A 22,578-nucleotide genomic window follows, 5' to 3' on the forward strand; every position below is an offset into this window, starting at 1 on the left:
CGCACTGCGTAAATATACCCCGCGTCAACCAACAAAGGGTGGGCGGAGTTAGTTTCCCTGTTCTTGCAACAACAAAAATTGAATGCACTCCCCCTTACCACAAGAACTGAGCCATCATTCACAATATTTAGGAATAAGGTCAAATCAAGTCTTTGGAACCAAAACCCCATCTAACTATCCTACTGCTATTACTATATCTTCTTATATTTATACCTGTATAAATATATGTGTTTACTTTGTAATTATCGCCCCTCCTGTTGTATAATACTTTAAATTGTTGATATCCGCTGATGTACAATGTGAAGTTATAAAATGTAAGCTATGCGCTCAGTTGCCTCAGGGCTCCGACGCACAATACAATAATATAAATACAATACAATAAAATACAATACTAGGTTGCCCCAGGGGTGCTGTGAATCCCCGAGTGTTTTTATCAGGGTGGTTCATATGGATCTGGGGAATTTACATGTGTCCAGTAACGCAATTCAGTACGTGGACGATTTATTAGTCTGTAGCACTTCAGAGGAGCAGTGTCGAGAAGACTCAATTACTCTCCTCACACTGTTCGCGAAGAAGGGGTACAAAGTGTACAAAGACAAATTGCAGTACTGTCATGCTGAGGTAGTTTACTTGGGGCTAGTAATATCATCCACAGGTAATGTCAGAGAGCCACTGCAGTTCAAAATCCACCTCAGCCAGTCAATGTGAAACAAATGCAGTTTCTGGGGCTCTGTAACCATTGTAGAACATGAATTTTTCATTACTCTGGTTATGAGTCCCTTATTGCAGGGACGAAAGGAAGCACGGAAGGCAAAAGGTCCTATAGAGTGGCGTGAGGAAATGGGGGCTTGCTTTTGAGAAACTCATGGCTGTGATCAGTAATGCTCTGGTTCTGGCGACCCCGCATTACAAGAACCCATTCTTTCGGTTTTCCCATTCAAATGGGCAGGTGTTGACAGAGGTCCGGACCCAGCCAACATCAGTAGGCCACAAACTTTTAACGTATTACAGCGGACTCCTAGACCCAGTGATGCAGGGACAGTTCCTTGTGAACAAGTTCTAGCTGCAGCGGCTTTTGCGATTCAAAAGTCTTTGAGCATTCCTATGGATTGCCCCGTAACTTTGTACATAGATCATGTGGTCTATACAATTCTAGAAAAGTCTAAATCCACATTGACGACTCAGAGTGTCGGGGTATAAGGTCATTTTATCAAATGCATCAATTCATCCTGTGCGATGTCACCTAGTAAATCCCACAACACTTGAAGCAGAGCCAGTGCATATTGTTCACGATTGTGCCACATATGAGGGAGAAGAGGAAGAGAGGATGAATGTGAAAAAGGAAGTCCTGGAGGGAAGTGACGTGATTTTTGTTGATGGGTCTTTGACCAACAACCAAGAGACGGGTGAGAGGCATACGGGTGCAGCTGTCGTGGGTCTTGTGGGTGGGGATTACCGGGTGAAACTGCCTTCTCATTACTTTGCACAAGCGGCAGAACTGGTGGCCCTTATAGAGGCACTAGAAACGTGTAAGGGGAAGGCAGTCACTGTTTATTCTGACTCGGCATAGGTAACCTCCACCATTCATTCTGGGTTATCAAGATGGCAGAGAAGGGGGTTTAGAGGGTCTGACGGGTCCCATGTCTAGATACTGCGCTGCTATACAGCCTAATTGAAGCGTTAAACTTGCCAGCAGAGCTAGGTCTAGTGAAGTGCGCTGCCCATACTAACTGCACTAATTGAATAGCTCTCGGAAACTATGCCGCAGACAAGGTGGCAAAGGAAGCAGCCTATTTTCCTTTCAGAGATTCCCAGATAATGAAAACTGTGTCCCAACAGGTACAGTTACTAGCTCCGTACACCGCAGTGCTCCAGGTAATAGAAATACAAGGTCAAGCCCCTAGAGAAGAACAGGAGCTGTGGAAAAAGAGAGGATGTGCTCTCTCACCCAAAGATTTGCTTTGGAGACAGGAAGTGACGGGGAAGGTAGTAATGCCTGTAGAGCTGCTTCTTTTGAGACTAGAGCAACATTACCCGTCGCATACTTTGTTGACAAATCACAGCACAGCTCCAGCTGGACTGGTTTATCCCTAACTCACAAGAACAGGTGACTAGATTCATAGGGAATTGTGTAGTGTCCAAGGAGTTAAATCCCGGAAACACCATGAGGTCGGTGAGGGGGGTCTTGCCCAGACCCTCTTGTCTATTCAAGGAGCTCCACATCAATTTTGTGGATATGATAACGAGGTGCAGTAACTTCAGATACGGATTCAATTGTTATGGCTTGGGGTTGGTCCCTGCAAACATCCAGATGCCAAATCGGCAGCAAGATTTCTGGTATTTCCAAGATGGGGAATTTTGTTCAGACAACAGAGCCCACTCCTTTAGTGTCTTGTTTGCAGAAATCACTTTGAACAAAGAAACGGTTATGCTTGGTGTATTACCCGCAGGCCAATGGGATTGTGGAGAAGTTCAATGGGGTCCCTAAGGCCCGGTTAGCCAAATTGTGCCCAGAATTAAATAAATCATGGTTTGTTTGCCTCCCTCTGGCCTTAATTTTTATACAAAAGCATTCTTCTTTTCTTGAGGGGCGTACATAGACACTTACTATTCCACCTTTTTGTTCAGTTTCCGTTTCTCTTTCCTGTGGGGTTCCCCAGGGCTCTGCCCTGTCCCCAACTTTGTGTAATGCCGCTGGTTAGGCTCATCCACTCTCATGACCTTAGGTGCTACTCTTATGCTGATGCTATGCAAATCTTGGTGTGACTCGGTCAGATGCACCTGGACCCGGCCTCTCATCTGAGAAGGTGCCTTGAGGACGTGGGGAGGTGAATGGGCCACAACTGGCTTAAACCGAATGGGGATAAAACCGAGATCCTGGTGGTGGGTTCTTCTTCGGCATCTGCTCTATGGACCCCTTCTTTTTGACCCAGCTCCTTTGGGGTTTGTCCCAGTCCAGTGCTGATTGTTAAAAATCTGGGGCTGAAAATGTCCTCCTCCCTGTCACTAGATGGGCAAGTTGCAGTAGTCTGCAAGTCATGTCATTTCTAACTGAGGATTCTGTGAAGGGTCTTGCCTTTTATTCCCCCAAAGTTGGACTCTTCGGTGGTGGCAGCACTGGTTCTGAGCACTACAGACTACTGCAATTCCCTCTACATGGCTCAACCTCTGTATTTAATCCAGCGTCTGCAGGTCTTGCAGAACGCAGCACCAAGGCTTGTGGTTTGTGTCTCTAATCGCACACCTATGTCTCCCATATTGTGTCAGCTCCACTGGCTGGCAGTGATCAAAAGGGTACAGTTTAAAGCTATGTGTATTGTTCACCGGGCCTTCTATGTCTCGGGTACAGAATACCCAAGGGACGGGTTTCATCCCTATGTCCCGAATGGGCCCTTAAGGTCTCTGGCCGCATGTTGAATTTTGGTTCGACGGGTGCGATTCTCCGGAGTTTGGGGGCAGGCTTTTTTAGTGGCAGCTGCGGAATTGTGGACTGGACTACCACCTTCTCTCTGGAATTCTTTGTTTCACTGCCCCTTCCGTAGGCAGTTGAAGACTTATCTGTTTCAATAAAAAACTTTGTTTTTTTTTGAAGTTGCACTACGGATGGTGGCCTCTGCATCAGCGTCATGATGCCTTTTGGCAAACGAGCGCTTAATAAATTCATCATTATTAACAAAAGGTGTTCAGATTAGATCTTCATGGGTTGTGTCTTCTCACCAACACACAACAGGAGAAAGCAATGAGATTACCGACGATCATCACATAACACAGGTTCTCCCTGGGGACAGCGTCTACATTCGTACCTTTGTGCGTTGCTGGAATGATCAATGTTTCAATGGGCCGCAAACGGTGATCTACGGGACTGACTGCCATGAAGGTGGAGGGCAACAAGAGTTGGATCCACTTAAAAGATATTCGAAGGGATACCTGCACAGGAGCAGGCATGGAAGTTAAGTACGCCCTAAGGATTCACTGTGCGTTTCAGTGCAAAGGTTGGTGCGAATAGAGATCTGGAATTTAAATAATTTTTGTATAACAAAAGGAGAGTTTAAGATTGTAAATTGTATAACAAATAATGTTTTTTTGTTTTTTTTGGTCCTTGGGACATCAGGTTGAAGATGACAATCAGTATGTATATAGAAAATTCAAAATGGTCTAATCTTATGAAGTCTGAGGAGAAAACGTTAAGAGGAAGAAGAAATGTTGACAACAATTTTTTCAATAATGATAAATTAGATCCCATAATGAATGCACATGGTTTTGCAGTTGACAATGTATCATATAGCCATATGAGGAAGGTGACGAGAGAGCAATCCGTGGGATATTGCTACACCTGCTCTCTCATCCCATGCATCTGGCGGTCCTAGGGTGTTTATCCTGTGTGAGGTAGAGGTAGCAGATGCACCACCTCTAGTGCACTTTGCCTTGTGAAGGGTTTGAGGGCAGTTTAGCATCAGTCATACCAAGTGACGATTGTTCAATGGCCGAGCGTGCTGAACACAAAAATATTAGGTGTATTCCTGAGTCCAACTGACCTTGGAAGGAGCTATGTTTTCTAAAAATAGATGTGAGCAAGGGGGGGTGCAGAGCTGGAGGAATTAGGGGATTCTCAGAAAAAGGGGTGGCACAAATAAACAAAGATTGTGGGACAGTATGGAGAAATCATTTGCAGTATCTGATGTGGCTCGGAGAGCCAGAAAAACCTTTTTAGATACAGACACTTAGCCATTTTCTCTATGTTTAAATGGCGATGGCACAGTGCCCGTTGGCACAAATCGGAACAGAAATCGTATGCTATGCATCACAGATCTGGCTGGAGGTACGGCTGCTGTTCTAGATAACCTTTAGACCTGTGGACAGAATGCATACAGGTAGTTGTCTCCAGCCTGGCAAGGTGTATGCAGTCTCTCTACCCTTCTTGTGCCTGTCGTTGTGATCTCTGAAAAGCACCCGATTATGGCCCGCACAATGCCAGAAATTACATCTGTGTCCCCTGCGTCCCTTTCATCACTGTATATAGACAAATCAGAGACTATGTTTGACGGCGATAACCATGAACAATTGCAACACAGGAACTATCTCTCAGCAACATTATCACAGGTTTAAGCAGACATTCCTGATCGACATTAGCTGTTAGCCACACCAAGACCTTATTTGCCTCCCTCCTGGCGCCCAAGCAGCAGCCAATGACAAATTGCTCCATGTGACCAGACATGAACTATTGCTCTTCGTGAATACTTCAGAGTTAGCAGTTAGTGCCATTAAGGAAGAGTTACGGCACTGAGCGGTCTGAATGACACCTGGCCTAGTAGGATCAGACAACGATCAGACAAGTGTTCCCCCACCCTGCCTCATCGCGCCTTGAAACACTTGTGTATAGGCGCGTTACAAATGCCATATCATATCATATCTGGGGCTCATAACTTTGCAAAACCGGTACATACTCGAGCTCTTGACAGCAATGGAGGGTGGAGTATGCCAGAAAATCAGGATTACCTGCTACACATTTGGTCCGGACTATTCTCATATTTCCCTGTTTTGTATGGTTAAATGAAATGTTCATTAATGTGTCAACTGTCGACACCGGAGGTAATGAGATAGCACAAAAATGGTTTATATGTTTTATAAGTAATTGCACCAAATTGAATGGTTCTGGTATCCATGCCAATAAATATAACTGCTTTCAGGCATATCGGTATCAGTGACTAATTACTTTATAGCAATCTACAAGAGGTGAAGTCAGTAACTTTGAAGTGTTTAGTGCATAGTAGGGGAATTAGCAGATCACCTGTTTCCTTTACAGTTGGGTTGGGGTAGCCCTTCTATTCCACCTTTAAACACAGCCATCACACTACTTCATGGATCATTCATTGCTAGTAATATTGAGGTTTGAGCGCACCAGGAACCGGTTACCCCCCACACTTCACAATGTGGAAGATGGTTGTGGGGTTGGTACCGAAGAAGATGATTATGATTGGTTAAAGTATTAAATAAAGGGGGGATGTTGGGGTGGTCAGGAAGGATCCTCATGATTGCAAGGGGTTCATGTTGCGTGCACAGTATTGATGATGGGGAAATGGCAGCAAACTGGGCTCAATGTTGCAAATTCATATGTATCGAGTGCCGTTGATTATGGATGGGATATGTTACTTTAAGTGTTACCCTTTAGAATGTATACATATTCCATCTTCACGCATGTAGAAAGATACAATATTAAAACTGTAAATACAACTTGAATACAATCTACACACAGGGTGCTTTGCAAAAAACATTGTAGCTGGAGCTCTCCAAGAAAATGCATTTTGACTTTTAAACTGACGGCAGAAAATTAGTAAATCAGTAACTTTAAACTTCACGGTTAGCTGCTGCACATTAATTTTAAGTAGCAGAGACATTGAGTGACGGAAAGAAGAATGAGTCATCTAGTTAGACGGTCATCCTGCAAAAAGGGATGAAGGTTTATGATTTAACAGTTCTGTAAGGGAACATATGTTATCTCGTTCACTGTATTGAAGTTGCGTAGAGGGAGTTGATCATTTGTTTGGGCTGGTAATCAAAATGGGGCCTGAGGCCAGGGTATCCAGCGGTTAATAGTTTTTACAGTTCGAAACCAGAGGCTGTATGTTCTGGAGTAGTGGTTGCATAAATTAGTATGTCTTCAGAAGCGCCAGGAGTCTGTGGTAGCAATCAGTAGTTCAAAGAAGATCCTGTTTATTCAGGCCTTCCTCGTATTTGCTAAAATATGTAAGCGGACCATGTGCAATCACACTTAAAGTTAAAAGCCCTAGGTCAGTTACTGCTAGTAATTAATTATGTTTCAATACCAATGTTTAACCATGTACTGACATCATGGCCTACTACGGACGAATCCTAAGAAGAGGTGTGTTCTGAATATGATCTGAAGATGATTAATATAAGACTTGCCAATGAAAATGGAAGAATTGGGAAAAGATGGGATTTCTTTGAAGAGGTTTCTGTCCAATCATGTTTGGTTGGTGGACTGCAATAAAGTATTTGGGAGTGTTTTAATTGTTGTGCAACTGTATAAAAGATGTGAACTTGTGTGGTATTGTTGAGACATGGGTTAGTTTGGTCCAGTCACACCATCTAAGCGCTCCCCAGACCTTTGGACAAAAAAACTTGCTTCATTTACAACGTGTAACCGACTCTTAAGTGGTGGGTCTGTTTTGGGTTGGGTTGGGTTGAGGTGATTAAAGTCCCATCAGCGCACAAGGTCAGCTACCAAAATCGGTACATGCCAGAGCAATGCAAAGAACAAGTTACTTTCTTACCTGGTAACGTTCTTTCGATGGGATGGTCCGACGACGTATTCCATATCTATGAAATGTAATCACCACAGCTGTGCTGCTTCGGAAACTTTTTTCGGCGTCTGCGTCCTGCGTCGATGACGTCGATGCGCCGTCGTCGAGGACCTCCTCCGACGTCCGACGTCATCCGATGTGATAAGTAGGACGCACGACGCCCGTAGCCTCAGTTGTAGTTTTTTCCCCCAGAACGTGTGACACTAGCCAACTGCCAGTCAGACACAAAGCCTTGCGGAACGTAAGCTGCAATCGCAAAGAAATTCTGCAGCGGGGAAGGCAGGGCGGGAGCGATATGGAATACGTCGTCGGACTATCCCATCGAAAGAAGGTTACCAGGTAAGAAAGTAACTTGTTCTTCGAGGGGATTGGGTCCTCCGACGTATTCCATATCTATGACAGACTCCCAAAGCACTACCAGAGCAAGGAGGAGGGAAAGAATTTAGAATCAAAATTTAGAATTGCCAATCAAATAGCAGAGCAAAGGACCGCCTTGCCAAAGGCCAGATCCTGTGCTCGGATGGAATCAAGGGAATAGTGACGTACAAATGTATGTACTGAAGCCCAGGTGGCTGCATCACAGATGTTGCGAATAGGAACACCCCTCTGCAGGGCAGTAGATGCAGCCATACCCCTGGTAGAATGGGCCCGCAAGCCAGCCGGTGGGTCCTTACCCGCCAAGCGGTAGCACTCCGAGATGGCCAAAATAATCCAGCGAGACAAAGTCTGTTTCGTCACAGCTTGCCCTAAACGCTTTCCAGCATAACCAATAAAGAGTTGATCGTCCACTCTGACCCGGGACATGCGTGAAACATAAAAGCTTAAAGCTCTCCTAGGATCAAGCCTATGGAGCCTCTCCTCTTCCTTACCAGGATGCGGAGGAGGATAGAATGCCGGAAGAACAACCTTCTGGGCCAAGCGAAATTCCGTCACTACCTTCGGAAGAAAAGAAGGACGAACTCTAAGGACAACCCTGTCCTTGTGAAATACAGTGAAGGGTGGCTTAACTGGAAGTGCCTGTAACTCACTCACTCTGCGAGCGGAAGAAACCGCAACTAAAAACACAGTTTTCAGAGTTAACAGCCTCAAAGGGCAAGAATGTAAAGGCTCAAACGGAGCACCCATAAGAAACTTAAGAACAAGGTTTAAATCCCAACCGGGCACCAAGAAAGGTGACGGAGGGAACACATTAGTGAGCCCTTTCAGAAACTGTGAAATTAAAGGGATTTTAAAGTAAGAACACTCTTCAGACGAGCGCTTAAAGAAAGTAAAAAGGACAGAACCATGGGGATGTCACATGCAAAAGGATCCACATTCTGAACTCGGCACCAGTCGCAGAACTTACGCCAACGGCAACGTTACAGAGACTTTGTTGCTGGCCTTCGGGCCGAAAGCAACACCTCCATCACGTCTTCAGGGAGGTCCCAATCCTTATACCTCAACCTTTCAGAAGCCAAGCGTGAAGGTTGAGGGATCTGACCTCTGGATGGAGAACCTGACCCCCCTCCCGTGAGAGCAGATCGTCTCGGTAGGGAAGACGACGCGGAGGGCAGATGGACAAGTCGAGAAGGTCCGGGTACCACGTCCTCCGAGCCCACGCCGGAGCAATGAGGATCATCCGGGAACCGAACTTCCGTAACCTCCGCAGCACTTGCGGGATGACGGGGACTGGAGGAAACGCGTACAGCAGCGGGAACGACCACTCCACCACGAACGCGTCTCCTAAGGCTCCTTTTGGAGGAAATTCCCGCGAGCAAAACTTTTCGCACTTCCGGTTGACACTGGAGGCGAAGAGATCCACTTGAGGGGTCCCCCAAAGGGCGAAGATCTCCAGGAGAATCTCCTGAGCCAACTCCCACTCGTGAGAGATCGTGCTCTGCCTGCTCAGAGCGTCCGCCGTCACGTTTTCGTCTCCGGCCAGATGAACTGCCGAGATCGAAACTTCCTGCTGGATGGCCCAGAACTCGAGCTGCATCGCCTCCCTGCACAGAGGAAGTGACCCTGCCCCCCCCTTTTTGTTGAGGTAGTGCATGGCCACTGTGTTGTCTGTCAGGATCAGGACACTCTTTCCTCGCACAGTCGGCAGAAAAGCCTTCAGGGCTAGCCTGACGGCCCTCAGCTGCAACCGATTGATAAGGAGTCTGGACTCCGACGGAGACCAACGACCGCTGACTGTCAGCCCGTTGGCATGAGCTCCCCAACCCGTGAGGGATGCATCCGTCACGATCGTCACCTCCGGCCAGGGAAGCCAAAAAGGAGCCCCCTTCATCAAGTTGCCTTCGACGGCCCACCACAGAAGGTCCCGGGCGACCGAGGGCGGCACCTGAACCGGGTCCGACATCCTGCCGGAGGACTGCGACCATTGCGTCTTGAGCGCCCACTGCAAAGATCTCATCCGCAGGCGAGCCTCTGGCACCAGAAGAATGCAGGATGCCATGAGGCCGAGCAGCCTCAAGAACTCGAACGCTGGGAGTGTCTGGGCATGCTGAAACTTGTGAACCATCTGCTGAATGTGAAGAGCCCTCACCTGGGGAGGAAAACACTGCCCCAGGGAAGTGTCGAGCACTGCTCCGATGTACTGGAGCCGCTGTGTTGGCGTCAAATGGGACTTCTTTAAATTGAGGGAGAAGCCCAGCCTGTGAAGGGAGTGGCAGGTGACGGACAGATGATCCAGGACTTGCTCGGGAGAGCTCCCCCTGATCAACCAAGCGTCCAGGTAGGGGTAGACGTGAATCCCCCCTTGCCTGAGATGCGCTGCCACCACCACCATGAGCTTGGTGAAAACCCTCGGGGGGAGGTCAATCCGAACGGCAGGACCCGAAACTGAAAGTGCGAGTCGCCAACCGCGAACCTCAGGTACTTCTTGTGCTTGGGATGGATCGGCACATGGAAGTAAGCATCCTTGAGGTCGAGTGACACCAACCAGTCCTGAAGCTGAAGGGCCTGGAGGACTTGAGAGAGAGTAACCATCTTGAACTTGTCCTTCCTGAGGAGTTTGTTCAAACCGCGCAAGTCCATGATAGGTCTCAATCCCCCGTCTTTCTTCGAAATCAAAAAATAAGGGGAATACCATCCCTTGTTCCTCTCCGCTACAGGCACCAGTTCTATGGCGCCTTTCTCCAGCAGGGCTTGAATTTCCTGCGCAAGGAGCGGATCCGGACTCTGCACAGAGACGTTCCCCGGTGGATTGCCGCGAGGCCTGTGCCGACAGGTAAGACAGTAGCCGTGGGTTATGATCTCCAGAACCCAAACATCTGAAGTAATGGCTTGCCACTCTACAAGATGCTGCGCCAGCCTTCCCCCAACCGGCGAACCATGGGACATGGCCTCATGACTGAGTGGGAGCGGCCACAGCGTTACCTGAGGGCAAAGAGGCAACTGCCCGAGCGGCCTTGGCACCACGGGTACCCTGTCGTCCACCTCTGGTACCCCTGCGTTGGCCTCTTTGACTGCCAGCTCCTCTCGCTTTACTGAAGGACGAGTAATAGCGAAAGGAACCACCCCTCCACTGCTGTCCCCTAGGACGAAAAGGCGGAGGTTGGCGAACTGCAGCGCCCAACGACTTCGCTGCAGCTTTCGAGGTCTGCAACCTCTCAAGGCTCTTGTCAGCCTTGCTGCCAAAAAGGTGTTCACCGTCAAAGGGCATGTTGAGGAGCCGGGACTGCACATCAGGAGCAAACCCCGACTTCCGCAACCACGCAAACCTGCATATCAAGGTGCTCGCCGCCATGGACCTACTGACGCATTCAGCTAAGTCCAAACCCGACTGAACGGACTCACACATGGCATCCTTACCATCCTGGACCACAGCAAGGAAACCATCCCGTTCGTCCCCTTCGGGAATACGTTCAGCCGCTAACGCACACAGTTCCACAGAGTGTGTGTGAAACGAGACAAGGCACAAATGGAGTTGGCCGCCTGAAGCGCCATACCACCAGAAGAAAACACTTTCTTCGCCCAGCCATCAAAACGTTTGTCGTCCCTATCAGGAGGGATGGTAGGGTACGACGCCTGCTTTGCCGGGGCCGTGGCCGCCTGCACCACCAAACTCTCCGGAGTAGGGTGCCTGGTCAAGTAGCAGGGGTCGCTACCGGCTGGACGGTATTTACGCGACAAGGACCTGCCCACCGCCGGGAGACTCTCCGGAGCAGTCCAAGCCGCCGCCACCCTTCTCTGTAAAGCCATATGGAACGGCAGTACCGGATCAGTTGGGGGACCAACATCAAGGATGTCCGTCAGATCATCCTGCACAAACTCCCCTGGGGGAGCAGACCATCCCAAGTACTCAGAAACCCTAGCCATAAGGCGCCGGTACGAGGAATCGGCATGAGAGCCAGGCTCAGGCCTACAAAACTCCAGTCCACTGGCATCATGCAGTGACTGTCTCAAATCGTCAAACTGACTATGGCCCGAGACAATTTCATCTGGAACCTGACTAGGAACCAGGCCATCAGAATCCTCAACCGCCTCTGAAATATAGTCCAGGTGGCGAAAAGAAGGCACCCGAGAGTGCTTGCTCTTAACCAGAGTCTTCCTAGGGGGTTCTCCCGTGCCACGGGGTACCTCCGACACGAAAGGCGTCGATGGCGTCGAGCGAATCGGCGCCGGCGTCGAGAGAACCGGCATCGGTGCCGAGAGGATCGGCGTCGAGGAAATCGGCGTCGACGTCAGATGCAGCGCCTCCAGCATCGGCGGCGTCGACACAGCCCTCGAAGCCGGAGCCCCGAGCGTGTCCCTCGACGACCTGAGCGTCGACGGCTTCGATGACTTCCTCGGAGCCGGAGCCTCGAGAAAGCCTGTCGACGCCCTCGACGCCTCAGATGTCGATGTCTTCCTCGAAGACCTCACAGGTGCATGCGGTCTCGAACGCGTCGAGGACCGAGACCTGGAACGGGTACGTCGAGAACCAGTCTCCTTGTCCGAACGGGACCTCTCCCGTGACTCGTGCCGACCACTCTTGCGAGCGGTGTCTCTCGACCTCTCACGACCGACCCCACTCGGGGGCGCGGACGGCTTATAACCCTGCGACTCAAGAATCGCCAGCATTTTCTTCCCAAAGGAAGCCCATTCCTCCGGCGTCGCACGGCTGGTGGGGTAAGCGACGTGCCGGGCAGAGTCCCCCGAAGAGGACCTGGAAGACGACCGGTGTCGGCGCTTCCGAGAATGCCTCGAAGAGGCTGAGGAGTGGCGAGACCGACTCCTAGAAGGAGACCCACGAGACTTCCGACGATGACGCGGTGAGTCACCCCTCGAATCATCCGTCGAAAGCCCCGCAGACTTCGACTTCCTGGGCTTGGACACCCGACCTACCGACTTCTTCTTACGTTCGCGTAAGGCTTTGGACGTGAGCGACTGGCAGTCGATACAGTCATCCGTGTCGTGGGCCTCCCCGAGGCACCAGAGGCAGGCGTCGTGCGAGTCCGTCACCGACATCTTGGACCCACACTCCCCGCACTTCTTGAAACCCAGACGCGGGGTCGAAGACGAAGTAGAAGACATCTTCACACGAAGGATTTTCACAAAACGAACAGGTTCGAAGAACCGAGAAGAACAGAACTCTAAAGAGTCGAGGCGTGAACCGAGAATCACGAAGCAACACGTTCGCGGAAAAAACGGAACTGAGGCTACGGGCGTCGTGCGTCCTACTTATCACATCGGATGACGTCGGACGTCGGAGGAGGTCCTCGACGACGGCGCATCGACGTCATCGACGCAGGCGCATCGACGTCATCGACGCAGGACGCAGACGCCGAAAAAAGTTTCCGAAGCAGCACAGCTGTGGTGATTACATGTCATAGATATGGAATACGTCGGAGGACCCAATCCCCTCGAAATATTTGTTTTGCAATCCCTTCACATTCCAGGTCCATCACTAGTCAACACCATGCTACTGCCCAACCCTCTGGAGGTGGACTTTAAAGTAGAACGTACCCCTTGTGCCAAGTGAACACATACAATACATGCCAAAATGACCCATTCGTTCGAGAGGCACTAATCCAGTCCTGGTTTAATTTGGCATTCTGTGATTTGTAGTCTTGTGTTTATAATGGGGAAATCCAGGACTACAATTTCCAGGATGCAAAATTAAAACCAAGACGGGACTAGTGCCTCCAGAATGGAATGGCTCATTCTGGCATGCATGCATAAGGGAAACCACCCAATAACACTGTTTAAGTATTGCGAGACAGTAAGTTGGTTAAAAACAGCATACCTCACATTTGCTTTTTCTGCAACTGAAGTAATTTATATGAACATTGCTTTGTGATCCAGTGGCAATAAGTATACTTACAGCTTTTTCGCATCACCAGATAATCCCCACATTCATCTTCTATTGGGAGAAAGATTTCTGGCACCACGATCAGAATGCGACGCTTCGCAGGAGGATTAATGTTCCAAGTGCATTCTACATTAGCTGGGTAATTTCCAGGATAATTGGGCGATTCTATATATCCTGTGAAGTCACCAAGCTCCCCTCCACACTGCCTGTCTGAAACAGAAAAGAGCATCGAATAAATAGACGGTTATGACCCGTCTGTGGTCACATCATAAATGCAGTTATGGTGCAATTTTATATTTATACAACACTCAGAAAGAACACGGACATGAACCAGTGAACTTCACAACATGATTCCAAGCCACAGGGAGCCAAAGATGCACCATGACCGTATTGCTGTATGGACTAACCCAAGTGAAATGTAGATCTGCTAGCATAAAGGAGCACAGTAAAATGGTGGTTTTACTATTGCTATTACTCAAGTACTACCTATTGAATGAGTGTTCAAGGGCTTCCATAGCCCACATGCACGATTTTCCGGACGGATGCTTTCGCAGTGTCAGGCTCAGCTTCGCCAACCCAACACAGTCAATGAAGTCCAATGTGTATTTAGGAGAGCCCAGCTTGACTGCACGTGAGATACCTTTCCATTAATAAACATTAATGGTTAAGAAAATCGGATTGGATTTTACTATTCATGGAGAAAAGCGCCTTCTCTTTAGTGATGGGGATATAATGAGGACTTCAAGTGTGAACACACTCTGTTGCAAGTGATGCGATTAAGTGATGTCACCCTTCTCGAACATGCTGCCTCCTAGGCCTTTAAGCATAGCGTGGACAGCCCACAGCTGCACCCCACATAGTTTTAGGCATCCACCAACTCACTCATCATACTGGACCTCTCACCTAGACTGGCTCTCCCTCCACCTCCCCAAAAGGACCCCTTGGGAGTTCCCCGAAATAAAGAAGCAGGACCCGTTTTTGAAGGTGGAAGTCACAAATGCTGCAGCAAGCTTTATTGAAGCATTAAGCCAGGAGTTATCTTACAAGTGATCCCTTTCTCTACCACACGTCAGGATTATTCTACGCTGGGTGTGGCTTCTTAAGAACCTCCTCCCCCCGCACTGTCAGTGTCCGAAGGACCCTGCTGGGTAGACCCCTCCCCTCCACAGTCATTCCCTCTCTACCCATGGTCATTTCTTTACTTATTTTTTATTTTATAATTTTTTTATTTTTCTTCTTGCTTTTCTTCTATTCATGCATTTTCTCTCTTCACATTCTATCCTTCTATTCATTTATTTATTCTTCACATGCTATGCTTCTATTTCTATTCATTAGTTTCTTTCTTCACATTCTACCCTTCTCTTCATTGGTTCTCTTCTCTTTCTATTTCCCCCATTTCTTTCTTTCCCCACTCGGTGCCCCTTCCCCCTTTCTAAACCCATTCCCCACTTCTGCCATTCCCCGAGTCTCTTCTCACTCCCCCAGTGCTTTCATCCCCCTTCGCCTTTGTCCATTTCCCCCCCTTACGGTTTCCTTTCTCAATTCTTTCTATTCCCCAAATACCTGTCATTCCCTCCACAAGTTCTTCTTAAGCCCCACTTCTTAGATCCCCAAATGCTTTGCCTGACCCCCCCAACCCCTCATTGCTAATCGAGTCCATCCCCAGTACCCTCCTTCTCAGGCTCTTCTGGTAGCCCCATACCTAAGACTATTAAACCAGCCAATGTATTCCAGACCTGAAATCCTTACTCCCCCAATGCCTTTCCATCCCCCAACACTTCAATTCCCCAACTCCTTCCTATACCCCAATTCTTTCCTTACCCAACTCCTTCCTTGCACCCATTCTTATCCATTCCCCAAATCCTTTCCTTTCCCTATGCTTCCTGTAATGAAATTCTTTCCGTCCTGTTCAAGTTTTCGTTCCCCCACTACTATCCCTTGCCCCATTTGCTTTCATTCCCCTTCTCCCGGGCTTCCCACACACACCTAAACCCCCTGTGTTGGAGTTGGAATGACTTCCAAGCCCCCCTACTCCTGCCCCTTTCTCCGGTCCCCCCCGCCGCCCGAGTTTAGTACTCCTTGGCGCCATACTTTCTAAGCTATTGGCTGCGCAGTCCCCTTGTGGTATCTGTCAGTGCTTTCTCTTGGGATCACCATGTAACATCTGCTGGTCAACCCTGGAAGAAAAACTGATCATTACAAGACAGCAACAGGACTATGCAACAAAAGATGGAAGGGTGGGCGGGTTCCTCTGAGCTGGGGGAGCAGGACCAAGAGGGCGCAACCAGGGGTCTTATATAAACCCCTTTCTCTGGCCCTGCTACCCCCCTGTTGCCCCTCTATGACGTGCTTCCGACCCACCCCATTGGTGGGGCCATATAGACCCGTCCCTCCCTCTCCATCCCCTTGGTTGGGGTGGGTGGGCGTCCCCACTAAGGGCCGGCGCCTGACATTCGCTGTCCTGACGGCGCGTTAGCCTGGCATAGCGGGTACAGCCCACAGCTTTGCCCCCCCCATAGTTGTAGGCATCCGCCACCTCACTCATCATACTGGACACCCCACCTCGACCGGCTCTCCCTCCACCTCACAGAAAGGACCCATTGGGAATTCCCCCGAAATAAAGAGGCAGGACCAGTTTTCAAAGGTGGAAGTCACAAATGCTTCAGCAAGCTTTATTGAAGCATCAAGCCAGGAGTTATCTTACAGGTGATCTGTTTCTACACCACACCTCAGGATTATTCTACTGTGGTGTGGCTTCTTAAGCATCCCCTCCACCCATGTCGTGTCCGGAGGACTCTGCCGGGTAGACCCCTCCACTCCCTAGTCATTCCCTCTCTAAACAAGGCCATTTTTATTTACTGTTTTAAAAATATTTTTCGTTATTTTTCTTTTTCTTCATTCTTTCCATCTATTAATGAATTGTCTCTCTTCACAGCCCATCCTTATATTCATTAATTCTATCCTATTTCTATTAATTAGTTTCGTTTTTCACATTCTACCCTTCTTTTCATTGGTTCTCTTACTTCTCTTTCTATCCTTTTCATTTGAACGCTATTTTCCCATTTCTTTCTTTCCCCACTCGATGCCCCTTGCGCCCGTGTAAACCATCCCCCCTTCTGCCATTACTGAGTCTCTTCTCACTCCCCCAGTGCTTTCATCCCCCTTTGGTTTTGTCCATTTCCCCCCTTACCGTTTACTTTCTCAATTCTTTCTATTCCCCAAATACCCATCATTCCTCCTGCCCCAAGTTCTTCCTATGCCCCACATCATAGTTCCCCAAATGCTTTGCCTGCCCCCACTCCTCCCCAATACCTTCCATTGCTAATCGGTTTCACCCCCTGTACCCTCATTCTCCTTCTCCGGCTCTTCCAATACCCCCATACCCAAGTCTATTCAACCGCCCAATTCATTCCAGACCTGAAAATACTTATTCCCCCATGCCTTTCCCTCCCTCAACTCGTTCCATTCCCAAACTCTCCCATTCCCCAACTCCTTCCCATTCCCAACCATTTCCCAAATACTTTCCTTTCCCAATCTTTTCTGTAACCAAATTCTTCCCGTTCCCCACTACTTTCCCTTCAGCCCATTTCCTTTCATTCCTCTTCGCCCAAGCTTCACACACACACCTTCCAAGCCCCGTAGCACTCCCCCTTTCCTCGAGCCTCCCCCGAGTCTGGTACTCCTGGGAGCCGTACTTTCTAAGCTATTGGCTGCTCAGTCCCCTTGCGTTATCCGTCAGCACTTTCTCTTGTGATCACCATGTAACATCTGCTGGTCAACTCTGGAAGAAAAACAGATCCTAACAAGAGAACAGAACCATGCAACAAAAGGAGGGAAGGGTAGGCAGGTTCCTCTGAGCTGGAAGGAGCAGGACCAAGAGGGCGCAACCAGGCGCCTGGGGCCTTATATAGCCCCCACCCTCTGGCCCTGCTCACCCTTTGTCGCCCCTCTGTGACCTGCTTCCACCCCCGTGGTTGGTGGCCGTATAGTCTGTCCCTCCTTCCTCTACATCCCCTTGGTTGGGCTCGGTGGGCGCCTCACTAAGGGCGGCACCAGCCATTCGCTGTCCTGGTGATGCGTTCACCTGGCAAAGTCATTGGTACAAACGGAATAACGTGTAAGAGTCAGGCCTGTATGCTTCCTTGTGTTCTCCGTTCTGCTGTCAAAGGAATGCAAAAAACATGAGCAACATTGATGTCCCGAATCAAACCCTATCAAAGTAAAAGCAGCTCTTTATAGTTCAGAGGCAGGTAAAACGATATTTATTTTGCATTCCACTGGAACACCAGATTGGAAGTCTGGAGTATTCATGTCACAACTAATTAGAATTGGTTGTTCAAGCCCAATTTGTTCAATTGAAGATGACAAAGACCACAACTACTAAAATGCATTCGTTAAACTAAAGACCAGGACTGTAAAAAAAATGTGCGTCTGTGACATGGTTTTTTGATTACAGTATTTTGACTCTTACTGGCAAGCTTACATTGTTTCAGTATCTGACAGTTGAACGGTACTGCATTAAATTCTGTAACTGGCAGCACTTTGAAAATACTGAAGAAAATGGAGAAGAACGGGTAATTAAAGTATAAGAGCAGAGGTGAGAAGAAGGAGAAGGCAGGGACTTGTTTCAGGTATTCACTTTTAAACTAGGTGGTCACGCACTGTATCTTGGCAGTGATAAATTAGCGCAGATTTATAGCCTTAAAAACTATTGTACTGACTAGTTTTCATAAAATCAACAAACTCCATTCTGGCCAGACAAGTTAAACTAGGGCAATCAATCAAGCAGACAATACAAAACAAGCATTTGCAAGGCCACCAGTTTGGGCGTTTGTGTGGGTATAGGAAAGGCACTTACCACACACTGCTTAGTGGTATTAACTGGCTATTGATGGTAAAAGGTGCAAAATGGTGCGAGTACATGGGCATCCAGTAGCAGTGCCTAGTAAATACCTAATATGTATATACAAACTAAAACTGTTGGCTGTGCCAACGCTTGTTTTTAAAAGGACTTCAGTGAAGGACACACGTGCTGCTTTTAAATAGAATGGCTGAAGCCAGACCTGGTTAAGACACCAGTAGCACGTTTACAGCGGCCATTAAGTCATTGACTCTCAGCACACTGCTTTAGGCCAATCTCTGGCAGGCACTTAAAGTGCACATTTTGATGTTAAGGCTTGATTAAAGCAAGCTCAAAGAGTTCCCATGAGGAGGTGTTTTGGGTGGGGAGGAGCAGAAACTGAGTAGGAATGGCCATACGGATTAGCATGGCCATGGGCAGTCAATGGGTGGTCAAATAACCAAACACCTACAAGCTTTGTGTCCCTCCGCATATGCCTTTTCTCCCTATCTGTACTCGAATGCAATAGTTTTGGCTTCGAGGCGGCGCTTAGCCCAAAATAAAAAAAGGGCAACTGGTGCTGGCTGTAATGAGGCAAGGAGGCCGAGAGGCGGTGACACTGACAAATTAAGCCCCCACACTTGCAGTACATTGCCTCACGGAATTTGCATATTTTGAAATCCCACACAATGCATTTCCTCCTCTATATTTGTAAAAGAGAAATAGGATTGTGACTGCCAGTCCCCTAGACTATAAAATTAACAAGGCCTTCAAGTTCACGACAACAGCACAGAGCTAATTGCACTCCTGCTAGGACACGCGAGCCAAAAATGTAGTTTAATTAATGGGGCGAGATGAAAGTGCGAATGTGTATTACTGGGATATAGTGCAAGCAGGCAAAAGGAGTTTAGGGGCAGTATGCACAGTTAGCAAATATGTTCTTACTCGACACTTACTCGATATTCGACACTGTGCTTCTCAATAATAATGTTGAGCACTGAGAGCTGTCATAAAGCTGATTGTGGCATGGCTATGCAGCACTTTCTACTTTATTGTAAAAGGATTCAGCTGGTGTGCAAAATTTTTCAATGCATGATCTTGCATAGATGAACTCTTAAATCTGGCGTGCGGTAGTGAACAAATCTTTTCTGAGAATAGGACGGGTATTTGGGTGCTGACAAATCCATGACGAATGCGAGACGATTGGTCGTCTGGTCCAGTCTGAAGTGGTGGATCTTGCGACAAATAACTGGTTTGTCAGGTTAGTGTGACAGAAGGACTTATGCTCTCTGCAAGAGTACATGGATGAGTAGTGGCTAAACCGCCTACTCAGCCCCCACACGTCTACAAACTGACAGTGATCCCAATCATAAAGGTAAAACAGGCATGGCTAAGAGATGTTCCTCCTTTGCCTTTTGTGGCAACGTAGAGTGAGGGAAGGCTATACTCTCTGAAAACAGGGATGTAGTATTGAATTGTGCTTGTATCTTATCCCTACTTCCTGGAGTTCGCTTCCTACGGGCTATTTCAAACTGGGAGTTGGATCGAGTCGACTTCATTCAGGATAGGATCGATGTTGCAATCGTGGACATTCACTCGAACATTGTTTTCAATGTTATTTTGAAGGAAGTCACGCATCTTCGACAGTACGGGTATGAGTTTTCCCCGGTGGGTCAACCTTTAAAGTCATCGCCATTAAAAAGGCTGCTGGCATCTCATTTGAGCATCTGTTACCTTCGTATAAGGGCTTCCTGGTGCTGCAGACCTCTATTTTCTTAGCAGATCATGCAGGGCAGAAAATGGCTATCATGTATGAAGGCATTGGGTCTACATTGCCTCAATGGGGCAGTACTGGGGGACATTCCTAGTCAACCTGCTTAGTTCAGGGGCGGGAAGCGGTCCACACTGGACTATATGTTCACCAATGAAGATTTGCTCTGTAACTAATACATTTTTTGTTAAGGCATTTGAGTGGATTGACCATAAAATGAGCAGTTTTTGGACTTCTGTGAGATGTTAATCGACTTAATATGATAAAGGGGCTAGCAATAAACCAGGTGGGTGATCGTATTAGGGGGTCAGGACACAAAGTGGTGGTGTTTAACAAAGTGAACGAAACTATGCAATCCTCAACCCTGGAATGGAAATTTGACATGTTTAACTTATCTAGCTTTGTGAGTTTCTTTGATGGCCACATGAACGGCTCGACTAAATCATCTTGCTTGGCTAGGACCAGTCATAAGAACAGCAGATAACACTAAGGCACACCTATTTTAAAGGTTCTTTTGGTTTAATACCTGCAAGGGTATTGTTGAAGACATTCTAAAATGTTTATATGGAGTTTTGAGGTGCGGGGGGCAAAGGCTCAACCTTGGCATCTAGGTTGAATATGTAAGAACAAAAAAGTGGTTTTTCCTAATGAGTCCTTTAGGAACTCCCGTCCCCTGCACACTTTCTAATGTCTGAAGATCAGACCAAACATTCAAGTAGGTAATCAATAGTTCATATTATCCATTTGGCATAATTGACAATTTGATATAAGAAACTCTCTTTTTCAATATTTCAGTAAAACACAATATTTTATTATACAAATAAAGAAGCCCAACGCGTTTCGAGTCACAAACTCTTCTTCAGGGGCAATATCACAATTCATCAGATTTCTAAAAAGTAGAAAAGAAACATCTTAGTGTAAAATTTCACACTGTAATTCAACAATAAAGTATTCTTTAACACAGTAACTACTTTTTAGCAATTTTTAACAAATCACGTATTAATACATACTTAGATCAATCAGGGTCCTCTATATCCTAGAGGTAAATCAGCTAGTGTAGCTATTATTAGAAATGTGGAGAAAAAGAGCTTGGCTCGGCTCAAAATAACCAGAATTCTATCGAATCAATCCGCACATGCAGTCAAGAGAGAGAGATTGCTGTCAAAAGCTCTTAACTCGGTATGGTCGGAAGAAAAGCGGACAACACTTACCCCAGCAAGTGGGTGTCTAGATAGGGAAACAATCCTAGAGGTGTATGTATTCATGAAGTAAATGATTGATAGGACCCCGAGTCCAACAATAGATCAATATTAAGTCTGCAATCCAAGTAATAGCTCTAATTAGGAAAAGAAGTAGAGCCTCGGTGGAATGTAGTAAAAGAAAATAGATAAACACTTACATCAATAATAATGTCCTGCTCAACGGTACCCAGAAGAAATCCTAACCGTAAAAAGCTGAAAGTAAGAAGAAAAGGATAAGTTCTAGTTCGAATAACGAGTCAGTCCATGGTGCAGGGAAAAGTACCTAAGCTACTTACAGAATTCGCCAAAGATCAACAAACGTGGGAGCCGAGGAGCGACACATCTCACCAAAGTAGGATGCGTTGTTCCAATGGGTGCCTTTTATTTATACTCAAAGGAGTGCGTGCCCAGAAGATTGCGCGTGCGCCTAAGGAAAAGGTCAAGAGCGTCATAAGGCTTGCGTCATATGCGAACATGCGCAATACCCTAAGGAAGGAAAGTAAACACAGCGCCGTGACGTATCAAGAAGGCGTATGCGTGTGCGTTTGATGGAAAGATGTAACCAAAAGAACCTTTAAAATAGGTGTGCCTTAGTGTTATCTGCTGTTCTTATTGTTTGTTTCTCCTCCCACGTTGTGGAGGGGTTGGCATTGGATACCCTAACACTGGCACCCTGCCTTTACTAAGTTATGTCTTTTTCAAAAATTAATGAACTCGCAGACAAATCAGCTACCACATTGGCGTTTTCTGATGAAGGGGCCATACGGATCCTTGGACTTATTAAAGACACCAGCAAAGAACCGTTGGGGACAGATAACCCCCAAAATCTAATTAAAAAATTGGAGAGATTAATCCGTAGAGAAATCTCGCAAAAAAATCATGCCACCACGTTGGCACAGTATTTTAAATCCAAAAGAATTCCCAGAGGATTAAGGATATATCTACGCCCTACACTCTGCAAAGACAACTTGGAATTTGTTAAACGGTGGGAACAAATTTTGAATAAATGCTCGCTGGATCTTATTCTATTAACAATTGAGGAATTATCAAAATCATTATCACAAATCAACCAGGAGATCGAAGAGATTTCTTCACAAAAGTCCAAATTTAAAACAACGGCAGAACTG

General features: G+C 47.3%; 1 protein-coding gene across 10 annotated transcripts in view; it reads right to left on the bottom strand.

The window, feature by feature from the left end:
* SCUBE2 (signal peptide, CUB domain and EGF like domain containing 2) overlaps positions 1 to 22,578 on the bottom strand; it is a 1,402,698-nt gene that overhangs the window by 101,210 nt on the left and 1,278,910 nt on the right. For all 10 annotated transcript variants that reach the window (XM_069623684.1, XM_069623682.1, XM_069623685.1 and 7 more), the window contains one exon: positions 13,612 to 13,809. In XM_069623684.1, the coding sequence (XP_069479785.1) occupies positions 13,612 to 13,809 (198 nt within the window). The remainder of the gene's footprint in view (positions 1 to 13,611; positions 13,810 to 22,578) is intronic.

Source organism: Ambystoma mexicanum, chromosome 11 (genome assembly GCF_040938575.1).
Source record: "Ambystoma mexicanum isolate Mex_15411 chromosome 11, UKY_AmexF1_1, whole genome shotgun sequence".
NCBI classification, from domain to species: Eukaryota; Metazoa; Chordata; class Amphibia; order Caudata; family Ambystomatidae; genus Ambystoma; species Ambystoma mexicanum.